This window comes from Armigeres subalbatus, chromosome 2, assembly GCF_024139115.2.
Source record: "Armigeres subalbatus isolate Guangzhou_Male chromosome 2, GZ_Asu_2, whole genome shotgun sequence".
Lineage (NCBI taxonomy): Eukaryota > Metazoa > Arthropoda > Insecta > Diptera > Culicidae > Armigeres > Armigeres subalbatus.
This window is the reverse complement of record NC_085140.1, coordinates 261,234,482-261,254,459: the sequence shown is the minus strand read 5'-3', so window position 1 is coordinate 261,254,459 and position 19,978 is coordinate 261,234,482. Positions and strand designations below refer to the sequence as shown.

At 39.8% G+C, this 19,978-nt stretch overlaps 1 protein-coding gene across 3 annotated transcripts in view; it reads left to right on the top strand.

Moving 5' to 3' along the window:
- Window positions 1-19,978, top strand: part of LOC134212149 (laminin subunit alpha lam-3) — a 536,022-nt gene that overhangs the window by 233,867 nt on the left and 282,177 nt on the right. For all 3 annotated transcript variants that reach the window (XM_062689752.1, XM_062689751.1, XM_062689753.1), the window contains exons 5-6: window positions 17,023-17,661; window positions 18,006-19,465. In XM_062689752.1, coding sequence (XP_062545736.1) covers window positions 17,023-17,661; window positions 18,006-19,465 — 2,099 coding nt within the window. The remainder of the gene's footprint in view (window positions 1-17,022; window positions 17,662-18,005; window positions 19,466-19,978) is intronic.

The window sequence follows — 19,978 nt, the reverse complement described above, 5'->3', positions numbered from 1 at the left end:
TGTTTTTAGTACAAACTAGAGCTGTATACACACTTCTGTATACAAATCATTTTACAGATTTCGGTGAAGTTTGCTTCAATTTACCGAAATCTCAACAGTTGTTCGGAAATTATTTCACCAAATTTTCTGCGATTTTTATTTTGTTCAACTGTCAAAACCACCGGAAATCTGTAAAATTATTCATCGAACAGTTCTTCTGTTGGGATTTCGGAGAAATTTCACAGAAATCTGCGATTTATTTCAAGTGTGTATGAAGTTTTATTTTACAGTACCGCCAACGGGGCCATTGGGCCAAAATGTGGTATGCGCCAAGTAAATGTTACAAAGCTCTAGTAGTTAACATTCAAATCAAGTTTTAATTAGTTTGGTACAAGCTTCAATAATAAAGTTACCGCTGTGTGGGGAAAAAATAATGAAATATGGAAATTCTTCAAAGTTATATGTTGTTCAAAATTGGCCCATTCTCACCCCGCACAGGGGGTGACATTGGACCAAATGAAATAGTTCAGCGGTGACGATGAAACGATTCATTCGTTCATCAGTGGTGGAAATCTGCGAATCTTACTCACAAAACAAGAAGTAGGCAATGCAAAAGACTCGCGAACATTTGTTCTGCCTTTTTCTTGCCTACCTACTACTCGCAGAGAAAACAAAAAAACGAACCCCGAAAAATGTTCGTGAAGCTTCGCGAGTCATTCGGGTTAATTTGCTAAAAGTCATAAAACAACCTCGGAACTTATTTCTCACTGATGTTCGAGCAAGAACACAATTGTTTATTGTTATTGTGTTTATGTCAAGTCAAATCTATTCATTGTATTCGAAGTAATCACAAAAACTCGCAACCGTGTTTTTACTCCCGAACAAAATACAGCCCGGCTTTTTGTTTTTGCTCTGCCCGTACTCGCGAACAAAGCAAGCGCCAGAAAAATGCAGGCAGTAGGTTCGCGCGAGTATGGCATTTTTGGTAGGCCCAATTACACTCTTTTCTTAGGTTCCCCCAAACACACGCGACGCGATTCTATCGTTTGGCGACTGCGATTCTATCGCCGTTGGTATGGAAGCGTACATAGAACATTGCATGCAGCGACGACTACTTGTCGCCGTCGTGGCGATAAAATCGCTTAGCTCTGGGGGGCCTTTACTCGTGAAGCGAGTATTTCCACCAATGTCGTTCATTCAAAATAATTGCCTACATTACGGCTCTTACCAACTATGTAAGGCAACTCAACTGAAGACTTGGCCCAATCTCACCCCTTTTTTGCGTGCATTGTTCGTTTGCTACGAAAAACCAGAACCGTTATATAAATATTAATAAAATTCGATAAAACAACAACAGATTATCGTAACATGATAACCAGGTATCCATCGATCTAAAAACTAGTTATGTAATAGATTTGTGGGGCATTACTGACACTATTTTAATACGGGTTCATTCGATCAATAGTTTTACATTCAAATTCCAAGCATTATGGTACGAGCACATGGAATTTGGAATTTGTTTTGTGATTTCCTAGACGTGAATTTTAATATAATTTCGAACCGTTTAAAGTTTTCATCAAAATTCGTGACAGTTTCTGAGATATCAGGAGTGGAAACATGTTTCGTTTTTGGTCCAATCTTACCCCCTAGGTCCAATGTCACCCTGAACGACGGCACATCATGATTTGTAGCAAACAAATCACTTGCCAGCATTTGCTTTCTGTCCAAAGATATGTGGGGGTGCCCACAACCGAGCCACTTGCCCTACGATTAAAACTACGTCTCATTACACGAAAAAACTCTAATTAAAGTTTTGTCACTATTCATAATTTTGTTCGATAATTTCCGAATAGATAGATAGATGTTTTGTTTAGAACATTGGAAAGCAAAACGTTTGTCTTGATGGTAATTTTAAATTTTACGAATTATCTCTTCTAAGTTTAGATAAAGTTTATTTCGGAAAATGGGACGAAGCTGAGAAGCAAACAGATGAAAAACAAAGGTTAAACATTTGAGAGACATTACAAGTCCCTTTTTCTAAAAATATTCACAAAGGCGCGATTACCCGAAAGTTGATCACCCGTCATATCTTACCCGTTTTGGCAATCAGATTTGCTTAAAACTGATTGGACCTGGGAAATGAGCAACCAAGTTTTTTTTTCACACCATTCGGATATACCTGATGCCAGCTGGGTGTAAATCGGACACTTTTGAAGCAGGTCACTATAAATGATAATGACGTCTCCGCAGAAGATCCAACCCTCGAACATGTCCGCCATTCGCCACGATGTGGTTGAAAACGTGAGAATCGACCATCCTGATGTAATAAATTTCATCTTTTATAACATGCGAGAAAGCTTTCAATTCAGCCAAACGTGAACGGACATCCCCGCTTGATTAACAAATTAAAAATGTTCTTTCGAACATGTGGCTTCTGTCGTATGTGCGAACCAACCTTCTTTTCTGCAATTAACACTATCCAATAAGATAAAACGTAAACAGTTATACCACCACTGTTCGGGATGGGCCTGTATCGATATTAATTGATTTTTAGTATTATGACACCATTTATAGACTTGTGTGTACATGTCATAAACGATGCCAACGATGAAGAAGTCTCCAACATGCTTACCAGTAAGTAGCGGCGAAATGCAACGAAGCTCGAAGTCTTCAGCGAAACGACTGTTTGGTGCAGGCGATCAAAGTGCATCGTAAATTGTCGCAATTAATTAACGCCTTATTTGTTGTTAAGCAGCGGTTTCATCGGTTTTCGATCGGTAGCAGTGATTAAGCTATAGGCATATTAATCGACAGTCGTTTGTCGGGCTCCGGAAAGTTTATGTAAAACTGGACGTTGCAAAATTTGTATCCAATGGCACAGTTTGCGGCAGACGAGCAGGCGATTTGTATGTTCATTAGTTGTTTCGAGACTTGACGTTAATATGTTCAACATGTGTTAGATAAATAAATGTCGTGTTTAATTGTCGTTTAGATAACGAGAAATAAAAGCTGTTGGGTGGGTTAACATTGTATCTATTCGGTTGAAGTGTGAAGTTGATATAACGGATCACAAGCATTATTGCTGTCTGTCTGAAGTGTATAAGTGAGACATGGAACAAAGTTGCTTGTTATGAGTCCTCAGATCTAGTAGTTGATTCTACTTTGTTGTTTCATCTATGTTATACAAGGTGACAACGATGAGATGATATACTCGAAATAATTTTTAAAAATGAATTGAGCACACATTTTCTTAAATTTGATGTTGTTATAAAGTTTAATTGTAGCTAGTTTGAGTAGTACACGTTCGTTTGTTTTTGCATTTGTACACATTTGCCCAAGTAACAATTCTGTGACCGTTGGGTTTTATATGAATTTTAAAAAGGTTTTATTGTGGGAATAATTAAAGCCTATTGTTTTATGGTGGTCATAAACAATGCTAACGAACAAAGGTTTTATATCACTCTTGAGATATCCATAAAACTCTTATAAACCATATTTTAAAACTAAACTTTTTGCTAGCTATGAAGTTTTAATAATAGTTTTATTATTGCTTTCAAATGCGTCATAAAACCAGTTTGGGTCACTGCTTTAAAACAACTCAACGTAACTCGATCTATTCGCCATGTTGAATTTGGAAAGCAGTGTTGCTGTATAACTTATACGTGAATAATGCAATAAGACGCATAATGAGGTTAGCATATTTTTACCGACATAGTGTGAGTGACATGTGTTTCTTAAGATGCTTCTCATTTCCCAAATTAAAAAAAATAACTAAAAAGGGACAGGTAAAAAATCCCTTGGTCTTAAGAATCTCCGGTGTTATCCAATAATACCAATAAAGGTTTGTCAAAAACAATTCGATTTCTGTCAATATTGAGTATGTTCTATGAGCAGGGTTATTTGAAAATTATTCAACTGTAACTCTTATGTTTTGATATTGATTTGAGAAATGAGACACATAAATATGAAATGCTGTTAAATATATGCACTTAATTGGATTGCGGCTTTTCATGAAAAGCTGATACGATAAAGAATCATTTTAATTCACGATGATTTCAAGTTTCCGGTTTCTAAAAAAGTGAAGGAGGAAATAATTTTTGCATTTTTCCTTGAGCACATGTCCACCTGGTTAAATAATTTTCCATTGTAACATACACATATTTGATTCCTACAAATTACACCAAAAATACGAATGGGTAATATTCCATATATTTGAAGATTCACTAATTTCAGGAAATTACTAGCATTCGTAGATTTCTTATACAGATCCGCAAATTCGTCGAGAGCTTTTATTTCCACAGATTTGGCATCGTTGCCGGTAGGATGAAAAAGTGCTTCCCACCTCAGCCACTAGGCTGCATGTTATCGAACCGAAGGCCATCTGTTGTAGGGAAGTGTAATCATGACAAAGTTTTATAGCAAGTTTAAAACGGTCATGAAGTAACCAAGGAGAATTATTGAGGTTATCACAAAAGCCATTGAGCTATTTATCGCCAGATTTTTGTTTTCATAAAAAGGAATGTCGCCATGTTGAAATAATGATCAACGTCATAGCCGTGATTGAAAAAAATACATCAATTACGATCAAATAAACTATTCAATAGTGGAATTCAATTATTTCTGAGGTTTTTTGATAGAAGCAGGATTACTTTATCACAAACTATTTGAAATTGAAATATTTTGAGCAGTTTGGAAAATTATTTAATTTCCTGTTTTCATGTGATTATTCGATAATTTCGAGGCGCGTTGATTTTAAGCTTCTACAAACTCAATATTCACGATAAATTTGGTTGCGCATGTCATTCTGTTGTATGAACTACTTAAATAATACTCCATTTTCAACATCAAATCAGAAACATTATTTTCCACACATCAGCTTTACATAGGGGACATTGATATGTAGTGAAAATAAAAACAAAGGCAATGGAATGACAATAAATATAATCCATAATATGAAAATGAAATAGTTTTATTGTCACTCTTCTGATGGTCACGATAACCTCCTATAGAGTATTAATAAATACTATATAATATTTCATCGCAGTTTTATTACTACTCTTGAAACGGTTTTAATAACTTTTACTAGATTGGTCCATTAGGCCGGAAGGCTATTTTAATGATGTTATGAAGAGGTTTTGGTGGAGTTATAAGTTTTATTAGCAACTGGTTATGAAAACCTCTTATAGAGCATGATAAATCTTAAAATGTTGCTTGGGTTGTAGATCCAAAAATCAGGGAGCACCTCAATATCTGGTATATATTATCCAGAATCTAAATCTGTTGGATTCCTATTTTTTTGAAATATTGATGGGTGAAATTTTCCTTTTTTAACAAGTGTGGAATCAATATCAATATCTCAATATTTCTTGTTTTCATATAAGCAAATTAATTTGCCATCCATATAACAATCGATTTACAATATAGAGGTCATTACGATGCTAGTATTCATCAAACTTCATCACTAAATAAATGATTCAGAATCCAGTTGGGTGATATCATATTTTATGTGAGAATCTGTTCAAGCACCTGCTAATTTTCTCAGAATCTAAGCCATTACTATATAATTAAATGGTAGTCGTATTCTTTTAATTTCTTTTAACTCTGTTTTCAATCGGGCAGAGATAGAACGCGAGTGAATCGATCGTAAGCGAAACTCAATCAGATTTTTCCACTGGATTACTTCCACAGGATGGACTTCCCTTCAATTAAGAACAACCGTTCTACGGAATTTAATCGAAAGATTTCAATCAGTGGGCGGTGACGAACCCGATTGATGAAATTTAGCAAGGAATGTTTTTTAATAACTTGATGAACAAGATAGGGCAATCAAGTGGTTGGTAACCATAAATCCGCTGGAAATGTTGCATTCAGATATACACTCGATCTGAATATGCCATAAATACTACGCGATTATTTACAAACGGGTGCGCTTATCATTAGCGATCACTTTCGTTGCAAGGTAGGGGAAGTGGGGGTAGCACGCCCATAGGGGTTAAAACGCGCCACCCCTGAATAAGGTTAAATATCCCCATTTTGATTATTTTCAATAGTCTATACGATAAAGCAATGAAAAATATTGCCATTGGATACATATAAGTATTTCATGATTTTTCTCTAGTTATACATGAAAAACTCGAAATAACGATTTTTGCGTGTTTTGATGCAATTCTAGCTCGGTGGAATTTAGTCTTTCTGTCGCTGTTATACATTGATAAATTAATAATTGAGCCATGAGCCATGCTGCTTACTCGTGTTCTTTATGTTCCACACGAAATCGTCGTCAAAAATGGTTTTAAAACGATTTTATGGGCCTTCAAACTTCTGAGGTCGGTGTGGGGCATTACGCCCATGCTCATTTCGTATGACCGAAACAGCTGAAACATTCGGTTAATTGCCTTAATGTAGGCAATTAAAATGAAAATCAGTACGCTAAGCACATGCGCGTTTTAACCCATCCACTGGCGCATCTCACCCCGCATGGTTTCAAAATCATTTTTTTTCGGGTGCTTTTCAAAAATCAAATTTCTGTGCAATAAAATGGACAATTAGATATCTGTTATCGGTAGTCAGTCGCAGATATGCTGTTCTTCAGTATGCGCTGATGAAAACTGGCTGAAATGGTGGTTTTCATTGATAAAAATGGCATTTTCCTTAACGTGGGCGTCCTACCCCCAGTTCCCCTACCTCTCGACGAATCCGAATGCCTGATTGCAAAATCCTACAACACGCAAGCTGATCGAGATGTAAACTATTCCACCAGATTCAGGGCACGCGTGACTCCCCTTTGGTCAGAAGAGATAAAAAAAATCGATTTAAATGATCATAACAGGCACAACTGCCACTTGATAAACGACCAACTAGCAGTCTCATTGCAAGAGCATAATGCTTGGTCAGCTACCATAGGGAATGCCAAAGGTGTACGTTTGATTGAATTAAATTGACGCCTTTTAGCTACCACCAGCCAGCGCCTTCCTTCCTGCGCCACAAGACTAGCGACTGGGTAGGCCACACGTTTCAGGTTCAGCTCCCTGGCCCTCGTGGACGGTGGTGCCGGCTTCAATGTGCGGCTAAATGATTTATAAATATTTTCTTTTCTCGCATGCTATCAATAGACCACCTCTCGCGAAAGACCCCAAAGCCATTCGGAATGTTACTTTTAGCACTCGAGCCATGCGTCTAGCCGGGGCTGAGTTTAGTTAGGGCAAGGGCTCTGGTTGGTTGAAGACTATATTTGTTCAACGATGGCGCGCATAACTCGGATACGCACCGAGCTAAAGAGAAACCTCGAGACGCGGTAGGCCCTTGAGACATTTCCCGCAAGTAGTTCCACTGAAAATGAAGACCCAGAGGCTCTATTGTTATCGGCGTAAACTTGATGATTTCTTGACGCGATTTATCAAAGGCGTGAATAATGCAGCCACTTCACCCGGTCACCTGGAAGCAGACCTCTTCGTCGCGGATGCGCCATGGCTGAGCTTGTTTACCGAGATGATATTTATGTTTTTTCCGTTGTGCACCGGGAAGACTTACTAACTTTTTCTAGCCGATGCCAAAGGTAGCGTATACCGTATTGTAATTTAGGAATGCAGGTTTTTCTTAGCCAAAGTGTGTTTTATGGATTGTTATTTCCTTGAATTCGGGATGAAGGTTGATGAGCATAAGTGTTATGGCTGGAAAAATGATTTGAATAGCAACAGCCATCCATTGTCACTCAATGGCTGTTGAACGAAAGTGATCTTTTTTGCTATGACAGTGGCGTCTGGGTCGTCATTCAAAAGTTACTTCGCTGAAGCTGAGTTTATAAGAATGTATTTTCTATGTTTACAGGTGCCTTTGACGAGTACCCCAATTATTAGATATCAAGATATCGACAAAATATGTGAAAAATATTATATCTAAAAAAAAGGTTGGATTTGAATATTTTTTGTTTACTCATAAATTTGCTAAACTCAAATGTCAATATGCCATGATATTTCAAATAACTAAAAAAAATACCTGTCATAAGACGAGTTTATACCATCCCATTGAATTCCACCACTTAATTGTATCTTGACAGATACGTATTTCGACCTCAACAGTAAGGCCGTCTTCAGTGTCTCGTACTTGACTCGACTCGACTCGACTCGAAGTCGAGTCAAGTACGAGACACTGAAGACGGCCTTACTGTTGAGGTCGAAATACGTATCTGTCAAGATACAATTAAGTGGTGGAATTCAATGGGATGGTATAAACTCGTCTTATGACAGGTGAAAACATTCCACTAAAAAGCTCAAAATAATTTTCTTATAAAAAAAATACTTCAAATAACTTATAATAGCTTATAACGATTCATTTAACTTTTAGTTAAAATTTGACAGAGTAAAAACTTATCAGTGATAGGATAGTCACTTCAATCGCCTGATCTCAGCTCTATTGAGAATCTCCGGAAGATCATAAGTCTAAGAATCGTAATGGAATCAGAAACAAGAATCAAGTATTTGAGCATATCCAAAAGGATTGGAAAGCGATTGTAGAAGCCATCATTTACAAACTGTGATTGGGTTAGTCTACAGTGAGCAACAAAAATGTTATCGAAAACAAGTGATTCGCTACACAAAGTCGAATAGAAGGTGGCGTTTGTTTGGTCAAGAAGGAAATCGTATTACATAGGGGAACGGTTCGGCACTTCATCCCATAGCTCCTATTTCCATCCCATCAAAAACAGAGCAATGAAAAGGAATTTGGTTTGTTTCTTATTTTTGTGATTTTTTTTCAGCAGTGAGCACGCGTGTTAGCAAAAAAAAGCGACGAGACTGGTGCTGTATTTCTTTGCGATGAGATGAATATATGTACAGTGAGATGGAAAACGGAACAGTTCCCCTATTTATAATTTCAACAAATTTATAGTTTTATCCGAAACTTTCGATTAATTATATTTATGTAATGACGCACTCATCTAATTACAATGCATCTCCATCATTCAATGGTTCAAACATTTCGTCATACTCCGAGAATAGAAAGCGATAAATTTTTCAAGGACAAGTCCACCAGGAATTTCAAATCCTACTACGCTACTCAAAGCTATTGAAGATATGGGCTTTATTATTCTTTAACTGGCACTCTGTTACTTATATTGACGTTTCCGCTGTGAATAGATCCTTGTCTATTTTTTACTGGTTCCGACTCATACGGGAGTGATCATTACCATTAAAGTCTTCAGCTCCTTCTTCAGACCTCGTCGGAACTATGATCAGTTTGATTAAAAAAAATCGGGGTAGTGACTCATTCGGGGTAGTGGCCTTCGGGGCTATGGAATTGTGGGTAAAAGAATTATGGATAGTGTTGTAGAGTGCCTGAGGAAGGTCCCAATTCCAAACGGACCGAAACTTTGAACAAGATTAATTAACAGTGTTTTGATTTTGTTAAGACTGAAAAGCCATCTCTTATGCATTAAATTACAGTCGAAAATACTAGTTGCTGACTCCACCTCAGTACCCCGAATCTCATTACCCTGAAGGCCACTACCCCGAATGGGACAGTATTTCGAAAGTCATTACCCCGAATGGGACATTACCCAGAAATCCATTACCCCGAAAGTGCTGTATCCCGAATATATTACAAATCTGTAGTTTTCCATAATTATTTTTAACATCAGCAGATACCAATTAATCGTAAAATTGTAATTTATTAACTACTAGTCGGCCCGGTAGACGTTGTCCTGCATAGTAGGCGATAATGCGCGGTGTGAACTGCCCATGAGAAATTTCCATTTTAGTTTTTCACGATTTAATCAACCCTACTCGTGATTTTCGCATGAGGAAATGTTATATAAACCCGTCGGAAACAATTACGACCATATTTGCTGAAGGAATGAAGAAAATCCTTCCAGCCATTTTCGAGTTATGCGGATACGAACACAGACCATTTCATTTTTATTATATAGATCAGCGTTTCTCAACCTTTTTCTTGAGAGGTACCCCTCCGAATTTTTGCATTAGTTGAGGTACCCCCTCTCGAAATAAGGCTTCCAATCCTCTTGAAGAATAATTCCGAGCCCTTTGAAAGGAAGCTCCTTTCAGCTTTTGAATTCCTTCAAAGTAGGCTTCCGCGCCTCTTAATTAGAGGCTTTTGAGCCTCTTGTAGTGAGGCTTCCGAGCCTCTTGAAGGCGGATTTCGAGCCACTCAAAAGGAGTCTTCCTTTGCATCTTAAAAGGACGCTTCCAAGCCTCTTAAAAGAAGAATTCCGAGCCTCTTGAAAAGAAACTTCCGAACCTCTTGAAAGGAGGCTTACGAGCCTTTTGAAAGGAGGCAACCTAACCTCTCGAATAGAGACTTCCGAGCCTCACGAAAGGAGCCTTCCGAGCCACTTTAAAGGAGGCTTCTGAGCCTCTTGAAAGGAAGCTTCCGAGCCTCTTGAAAGAAGGCTTCCGAGCCTCATGAAAGGATCTTGAAAGGAAGCTTCTGAGCCTCTTGAAAGCAGGCTTTTGAGCCTCTAGAAAAGGAGGTTTTTGAGCCTCTAGAAAAGAAGGCTTTTGAGCTACTTGAAAGGAGGCTTCCGAGCCTCTTGAAAGAAGGATTTCGAGCCACTTGAAAGGAGCCTTCTGAGCCTCTTGGAAGGGAGCTTTTGAGCCACTTGCAAGGAGGCTTCTGAGCCTGGAAGGAGGTTTTTGAGCCACTTAAAAGGAGTCTTTCTTTGCATCTTAAAAGAAGGCTTTTGAGCTTCTTGAAAGGAGGCTTTCATGCTTCTTGAAAGGAGGCTTCCGAGCCCCTTGAAAGAAGGATTTTGAGCCTCTTGAAAGGACGCTTCCGAGCCTTTTAGAACGAGGCTTTTGAGCCTCTTGAAAGGATGCTTTTGAGTCTCTTGAAAGGAGCCTTCCGAACCTCTTGGAAGGAGGCCTTTGAGCCTCTTGAAAGGAGGCTTCTGAGCCTGGATTTCGAAGGGACTCGAGAATGCCCCTGAAACTCAAACTATGCACATCACCCGATCCATCGTCGCTTTGATCAACCGTGTCAGTTTATCCGGAAATCCGTGTTCGTGCATTAGCTGCCATAGCTGGTCCCGATCGATTGTATCATATGCGGCTTTGAAGTCGATGAATAGATGATGTGTGGGCACTAGGGTGGCTCAAATTAGTATGGGAAAAACTTTTTTCAATTTTTTTGATGGGCCGCCCTCTTATTCGGTTCTATTTGATGCCCTGATGCTCTGGACAAAATTTCAGCCAAATCGGTCAACGTTTGGGCGGTGCTAAACTCGTTGGAAGTTTATATGCAAAAATGTATGCAGAAACATCCAAAAACAGTGAATTGCAGTTGGACGGCATAACTTACGATGAAGAACTATAATACTCGTTCAGAAAAATTTAATACAGAATGTTATGCAGAAAACCTCGAGAAGATAAATAAACTATAAACCTTGTCAAAGAACTATCGGTTCGAAAAATGAATACGGGCCTACGATCAAAATTATCGTAAAAAATATGTAATTTACTCAACTGTCGCCCTGCTATTGTATAATTCGTAAAACAAGTAGGTATTGATCATTCACATGAATTCTAAATAACCTTATATTGCCTATTAACTTTGTTTCATTGAAATAAACTAAAAAACTTGCAATCATGATTCGGGGTACTGGCTCATTCGGGGCCATGGTATTCGGGGTAGACCTGTGCGCCGATCCACTTTGAACCGGCGGCGGCGTGAACGCAATTTTCTATCGACGGTGGCGGGTTAGCCGGCGTCACGCCGGGGTTACTCCCGGCGGTGGCGGCTCGGATCGGCGCGATTCAAAATTATCATTTCTTCGGTGTTGACGAACAATTGTTTTTTGGAATATTATTTGCATGTCTCGTGCATTAATGGCAATAAGCATAATTTATATTGTACGCTATTAAATAATCCTTCAGGAATATATGAGAAAATGCACCTAAGATTCCTTTAAAAATTTCTTTAGGAATTTCATTACTTTCTCTCCAGAAATTCATTTTGAAATCTCTTCATAAATCTTAATTCCTAGTGAAAATACTATCAAAAATTCCGAGAAGGTGGCTGGATCCATTTCATGGTGCAGTTTATTTTTTTTTGGTTCTACCCTATACCTATGAGCATTATCGTGTTAGTGTTAAGACACAGGAATGCAAAAAAAGGTGAATCTACTTAGAAACCTCGCAGCTAGAAACTGTAGAAGTGCTTGATGAACACCAAGCTGCGATACAGAAATTTTCAAATGGAGGATGAAATGTCAACAAAAAAGATCAGATGAGAAAATTCCTGAAGGACAGAAAACCCTACAAAAAACTACAGGAACTGATGATGGAAATTTTCCATGAGTTCCCCATACAGAAATTCTGGGACACGTATTATTCATTCCAACAAGGGAATCCCTAAAGCTCATAGATATGGAATTCTTGGAGTGAACTGAAACCTGGGAGTATAAAACACCCCCCCCCCCCTCACAATTTCACAGGAATTCTTGTAGAAGGAACTTTTTAGAAGTCCTATCGAATGAATTCCCCAGAATACAAAGAGAAGAAATTTCCTATAATTCATAGGAGAAGATATCCTCATAATTCGAGAGTAAGGAATTCCCCAGAGTTAGGATGAGGGGAATAATTTGCCGGGATCCTCGGAGGATAAATTCCTCCAAATTTCTTAAGGAGGAATTCATATTAATTTCTGGGGGAGAGATTCCACAAAATTCGTGTGAGAGAAATTGCCCTAACCTTTGGAGGGGCAAAATTCCTAAATGAGTATTTAGGAGAATTTCTGTAGAAGGAATTCATGTAGGAGAAATATTTATTTATTTATTTATACAGTCGTCTCTCCACATCTCGATATTGAAGGGACCATCGAGATAGGGAGAGATCGAGGAATGGAAGGAAAATTGAAATGGGTACTTGATCCAAAAAAGCTCGTTGCTATGAAAAACGACAACAAAACAAATGTCGTTTCCTTTTGTCTAGTAGCCTAAACATTTGACCATATCGACATAAGGAGAGTGAATCCTGAACAAAATATGATCAGAAACCATCGAGATAGAGAGATATCGAGATAGGGAGGTTATCGAGATGTAGAAAGCCCAAATGTATGTAGATTGAAGGGACTGGGGAAACCATCGAGATAGGGAGAGATATCGAGATATAGAACATCGAGATGTGGAGAGTCGACTGTATTTTTTTTTTTTTTTATTTCAATGATTATAAGGATAAAAATGTCCCCCAAATCTAATTATTATATGTATAAACAAGGATAAAATATGCTCATAATACAGCAATCAGAATTCATAAGAAACACACCAATACAATTAAACAGGACATATCAATCTTCAATTTTTGTGTTAATTTGTGTCTCGAAAGTGTGCTGCAAAAAGTCGTTGTAGAATAGCTGGCGATGAATTGAAATCAAAGAGATGGAACACTGCGTTGGAATTGGAATGTCCCAGAGCTTCTGAAAGAGGAATTCTCCAAAAATACTAATCTTAGAGTTTTTCACAATTCTTATACAGTAATATCCCGATTTTATCACCCCCTGGTGAATTTTGGGGTGATAAACCAGGGTATGTGACAAAATTGGAAAAAAATATTTCCAATTATTTAATTCATTCCACAAATATGAATCATTTTATGCCTTGGAAAGGCCAAATGCGTGAACGGTACCCGTTATTTCTTGTCGAATTTGCTTACAGAATATTTCCCAGGTACTCAAAAGTTGTTCGTAAAAAACTTCAGGCGGTGAAAGTTATTTCATGAAAATCAATGTTGTTTGTTGTATTATTTACGAAAAACACATTAATAAAGTTTTAAAAAAATACGAAAATAAAAAGAATGACAACATTTTTTGGGGTGTCAAAATCGGGTCGAAAACGTGATAAAACCGGGACGTGATAAAATCGGGTCGAAAACGTGATAAAATCGGGGGCAGACAAAATCGGGGGCAGACAAAATCGGGGAGCGACAAAATCGAGTCAACACTGTACAATGAGTTCCTAGAATTCCTGGAGGAGAATTTCTCCAAAACATCTGGGGGAGATAATACCTGCGTTGCTGGAATGGAGGCGATGGCGATGGTGTGATGGTTCTGACTCCTTACTTTTTCATATTCGGCCACATGTCTTATTCTGCCAAATGTCCTTTTTGGCCAAATGACCCTTTCGGCCTAAAGACCCTTTCGGCCAAATGACCCTTTCGGCCAAACGACCTATTCGGCAAAATCACCCTTTCGGCCAAATGACCCTTTCGGTCAAATGACCCATTCGGCCAAACGACCCTTTCGGCCTAATGACCCTTTCGGCCAAACAACCCATTCGGCCAAATGACTTACAGCCTAATGGTCTGTTCGGCCAAATGATATATACGGCCAAACAACTTTCGTCCTAGTGGCATTCGGCCAAATGGCTTTCGGCCGAATGGGTTTCAGCCAAACGACCCTTCCCTTACAGTCTGCAGTTTCCCAGAATTGCTAAAGAAAGAATCTTGTAAAATTTCTGGGAAAAGATTTTCTCAGATTTAAATAGGGGGAAAGACGGCTTTGGCAGGTTTTGTTCTATTATTGGCAGGGGGGTTTTTGTCGACCAAACTTTATGAAATTTGGCCACAATATTCTTTGATATGCAAAGAATGTTTAGGCCTAATTTAAGCCTAGTCAGTAATAAAAAACCCCCCTGCCAGTAATAGAACAAAACCTGCCAAAGCCGTCATTCCCCCTAATTCAAAATTCTTAACAGAGCAATTCCTCAAAACCCTTAGTGTGGGAATTCCCGACTTCTTGGAGGAGTCTTGAATCCCCAGAATTTCTGCAGAAAGAATCGCTGGTGGCGGAGTTCCCGAAATTTCAGAATTCCAGAAGTTCCGGGAGTTCCGGGAGAAGAAATTTCCTAGGAAGGGTTAGCTAAAAATGTACCTGGAGGATTACCAGTTTTGTTAAAAGCACGAGCATGATGGCCGTGCATTTCGTAGTTGCCACTCCGTGGTTGACCAGAGCAATCGCAATTTCACAAGGAATCAATGGATGGAACACAGTCCGAGAGCTCTAATTTTCTGAATGGTCGATAACGCCACATCCTCACGGCTTATCGGGGATGGGAAGGAATTGATGATGCAATCACTCGCCCACTGCAAGCCGAGAACACCTCTGCATTCGTTATGAGTTCCTGTGGAATTTTATTGGAATCTAGGGGTTAGGTTCTATGGCAGAGGTTCGTCTTTGTAAACGGGTTGCCAATGTAACAGGAATGAAAGGGTGGTATATTCTAATTGGATGCCGAAACGAGCTTTTTTTCACTCATTTCGAATTCTAACAGTTACCTGATCATTTTGCATCCTAACAACAAAGTGACATAAAAAGACGGTTGAGTGTACATGTTCTTTTCAGCGGCGCAGCCGAAATTTTTCAAATGTGTAAGGGTTTGAACGGAATTTTTCTTCTAACAAAATGGGGGAGAAGGATAAATTCCCAAAACTATCTCCAGGAAACAGCACTTAAATTATTTCAACTGCTCGCTCAAAATTCACCGAAAAAAAATAAATTTGGAATTCTATTTTCTTTTCAATTAATTGTTCAATCAAAAACAGAACTACATGGATTCTCCAGTACGCTTCGATTTTTGTTTTGCCTGCAAAGAATTGTGATGACGTACCGTATTAGTCATCCCACTTTGTTACACCTTATCTAGAAATTGGAACCATCCCCTCCCCGCAGAGCGTGACATAAACTTTGCATGGCCCCTGACATAAGCTCAAAATACGTTGTGATCATTGTGCAACATTCATGAATCACCGGCTACATTGTGATTATACGAGAAGTATCTTTCCCATTACATTGGCATATGGTCTTGCTACAAAATCAACAACCGCCACCAGCAAACCATCAGACAATCAAACCTGCAATCTGTTCCCATTCCAACTGTTAAATGATTTGCCGACAACCGCAAACAAACGAGACCCAGCCGTCTATTATCCCTGATAGAAAACCACAAAGCTTAACTTTTTTGGTCATCAACGTGTCGGTTCAAATTAAAATATGTTGCCCGATTGGAGCGCGAGATTCGCATTCGATGTACTTACATTACGTACAATCCCTGTACCATTCGGTTGGGGAGCCGTGCGCGCTTTTTCTTCCGAAGCCCCATAAATGGGCATTAGTTGCGTCTAAAAGTGGTAGGGGAAACTGGGGTAATATGCACCCCGGGGCAAAACGACCCTTTGGCATTTTTAAGTACATTTTCGGCAGTTTTTCGAGAGTATTTACCACAGCGCATGTAGTTCGGATCTCGAACTACTAATCCAGTAGTAAACATTCTTGAAAATATTCCTGGAACACTGCTAAAAATACCAAAAGGTCATTTTGCCCCGGGGGTGCATATTACCCCAGTTTACCCTACCCAAACTCTTTGCAATCGCCTTCAATCGTTTAGGCTGCTTGAGACCGGCCATAAACTGGCTGCCATTTGCCGTCGTCGTCAACGACCGACGTCGCCGAAGTTGCAGCGAAAGACGCGATACAAATATTGGTCGAGTAACTTACCGTCTGAAAATTGCACAAAGTTCCTTATGGACTTCTGTAGCGCATGAACATGTTCAATGCATTCCCCGACGCAAACGAAACATGCTCATTCTACTACGATGACGTTTGTCGGAGGCGTTCGCAGGATGACGGTTCTACGAGGGTTAACGCTCAGTTTGCCCGTTTTACATCACCTTGCATTTAAAGTAGTTGCTAGCTTGAATTAATCACAACACGTATGCTCAAAACTTTAATCAATCATTTTTATACATTTTCCATGGAGTCTCTTGGTCGCTTGTACATATATGATCCACAACATCTGACCCAATAACGCAGATGCGATGCAACAGAACACCTACTGCTGTACCTACCCACTTACGACACAACTGATGCTAACGACAAAATCTCCCCCTATGACTGGACCAAGAGCGACGAACCAATCTGTCGTTAACTATCGCGGTGCCTGAACGAAGCAATAAAATTTTATAATCCTAATTGAACGCGAACGAACCGTTTAAGCTCATGCTAATGCTTTCTCCACATGTGCATCCTTCTTCTCCGCAGGTCTATCAAGTGGTGTTTTTCACGATGCGTGCCGCAGTCTCACCTCTGCCGGCGGCGTGGGCTTTGGAAAAATCCACCGACGGGAAGGTGTACGGTGCATGGCAGTACTTCGCCGCTGACGACGACGAGTGTCGGGATCGGTTCGGACTGGCGGCTCACAGTGCCAACTACATCTTCAAGAACGACTCCGAAGTGATTTGCTCCACACAGTTTTCCTCCGTCGATCCGCTTGAGAGTGGTGAAATCAACCTCTCGCTCATCACCGGCCGACCGAGTGAGAAAACCACCTCACAAGAGCTGCTCAATTTCACCTTGGCTCGCTACATTCGGATTCGCCTGCTACGTATGCACACTGCGGTGTTTCGTGATGGCGTAAGCGCTGACAGTGGGACGGATACTTTGGCGCAGGCGAAACGGAGCTTTTACACCATTCGTTCGCTGCGGATCGGTGGGCGGTGTTTCTGCTCCGGCCATGCTGCCAAATGCAAAGCCAACGACAACAACATCGAAAATCTACCACGCTGTGAGTGTATGCACAACACGTGCGGAACGCATTGCGATCGGTGCTGTCCGTTGTACAACCAGAGACCCTACCGGGTTGGGACGCCTTTCCAGGCAAACAAGTGCGAGCGGTGTGAGGTGAGTTTTCGATTGACCTTAGTTTTCAGGGTATGCGTTATATGATTAAACTTTTAAAAATGGAATAGTTATTTATTCAGATTACTTTTAACAAATCAAGCATTAAAACATTTTCAAGTTTTAATTATTAAGGACAACCAGGTAGATACATAAACATCTTGATAGTCATTTAGTTGTATTTATATTCAGCTAATTTTTGAACCCCGTAATTCAACACGATGCCACAATAGGTCATACTAACGTACTTCAAATCATGTTCCGATAGTTACATTGCAGAGTTATCAAATCACCGTTAAATCAAAAATAAACCTTAATTTTGCCTAAAATTTTCATTTTCATTTTAGTGTAACGGCCATGCCAAGGAATGTTTCTACGACCCCGATGTGGACGAAAAGGGACTCAGCGTCAACGTGCGAGGAAAACTGACCGGCGGTGGTGTTTGTCTGAATTGCACAAAATTTACCACCGGTATCAACTGTGAAAAATGTCTCCCGTTTTATTACCGACCTGTGGGTAGAATGCCTAATGCAGAAGAACCATGCGTGCCGTGTGGTTGTAATGAAATTGGATCTACTGGCGAGTGTGATCCGTTTGGTGGGGAGTGCGTTTGCAAGGAAGGCTTTACTGGACCCGAATGTACGGAGTGTGCTCCCGGATATCACGGAGAAAAGTGCACCAAATGTCTTTGTGATATACGAGGAACAATGCCCGGGGGTGAATGTGAATCGCACTGCCAGTGCAAATTGCACGTGGAAGGAGAGCAGTGCGATCGGTGTGCTTCCGGTTACTTTTCTTTGAGCGTTGACAATCCAGAAGGTTGTTCAAAATGCTTTTGCTCAGGCATAGGACAAACTTGTACAAATGCAATTGTGAAGAGTTCAAGCTACGGAACTTTAGAAGGCTGGAGTGTAACTGACTTGGCAAGATCTAGAATAGCCTATCCTACAAGGGATAACGAAACAGGGTTCATGGTAATTGGAATGTTTGAACTGTCGGAAACGGAGGCGGTATATTGGTCTACACCCAAAGGCTACCTTGGAAATCGTCTTCAAAGTTACGGAAACAAGTTGACATTCAAAACCTCCTGGGTCATAGTACGGGGTGATACAAGTGGAAAACCAACCACCGGTCCAAGCATCATTCTATGCGGACGGAATGGTATGAAAATTGCCTTCGGAGATGAAACATTCACAGGTCCATCTAACGCAACCTTGGAGATCCACCTGAGAGAAGACAACTGGTACCACGTACCAAAAAGTGTTAAAGACATTGTCACGCGGCTCAAAAGGACCGAATACCATGGTGATCCGGTAACGAGGGCTCAGTTTTTGTCCGTTCTATTGGACGTGGAAAGTATCTTACTAAGGGGTACCTTCCATACCGATCAAGTGGAGAGCGTTTTGGAAGCGGCAATGCTGTATGAAGGTGCAAATGAAAGTGAATCAATTGAAGGCGAAAGTGCAGTAGAAAAGTGCGATTGCCCTCCAGGTTATTCCGGTCTATCATGTGAACAGTGTGCATTCGGTTATGTACGAATCTACGAAAATACGATCACTCACGAAAATGTGGCCAAATGTATCCCGTGTACAATGTGCAATGGTCATGCGGAAAGCTGTGATTTAGTGACCGGTGAGTGTGGATTGTGCCATCATAACACGTTCGGGGACACTTGTGAGCGTTGTTTACCGGGATATTACGGAAATGCTTTGATTGGGAAACCTGACGATTGTAAGAAGTGCGCCTGTCCGATGGAGGCTGAGAGCAACAACTTTTCGCCGAGCTGTCTACTGAAAGGAGGAACTGAGTAAGTATTCTATCTATAACAGTTCTTATTTTAAAAGGTTTCAAAATATAGTTTTGATTTGTTAGTTAGGCAATATTTTTGAATGCAGGAATTGACGTTGTGGTTATCAACATTTTTTCTTCATAGAAATCGCTAAAAAAAGAACAAAAAAAAAATATTGGTGAAACTAACAACTTTCTTTGCTTAACCTGGCGTGTTCAGGGACTACACCAGCAGACATCTGGCAAAATGTATAATTCATTTGTTCCTCATAGCACTAGCCTCCGTAAAGCGTAAAACGCAAAAAATCATCTGGCATTTGGAAGAGTTTGAGCAGTTTTAAAAACAACTACAATATAAAAAACTAACAACATAATTTTCGCGGATAGAATGTGAAAAAAAGTTTGTTTACTTTGTGGAAGCAACTTGCAAAAGCTAAAGCCGTGAGACAGCTTACTTTTTTAAGGGGTTCCCAAATTTTGACAAGATTTATCCTGCCCCCACTCGCATAACAGTCCCGTTTGACTATTCATC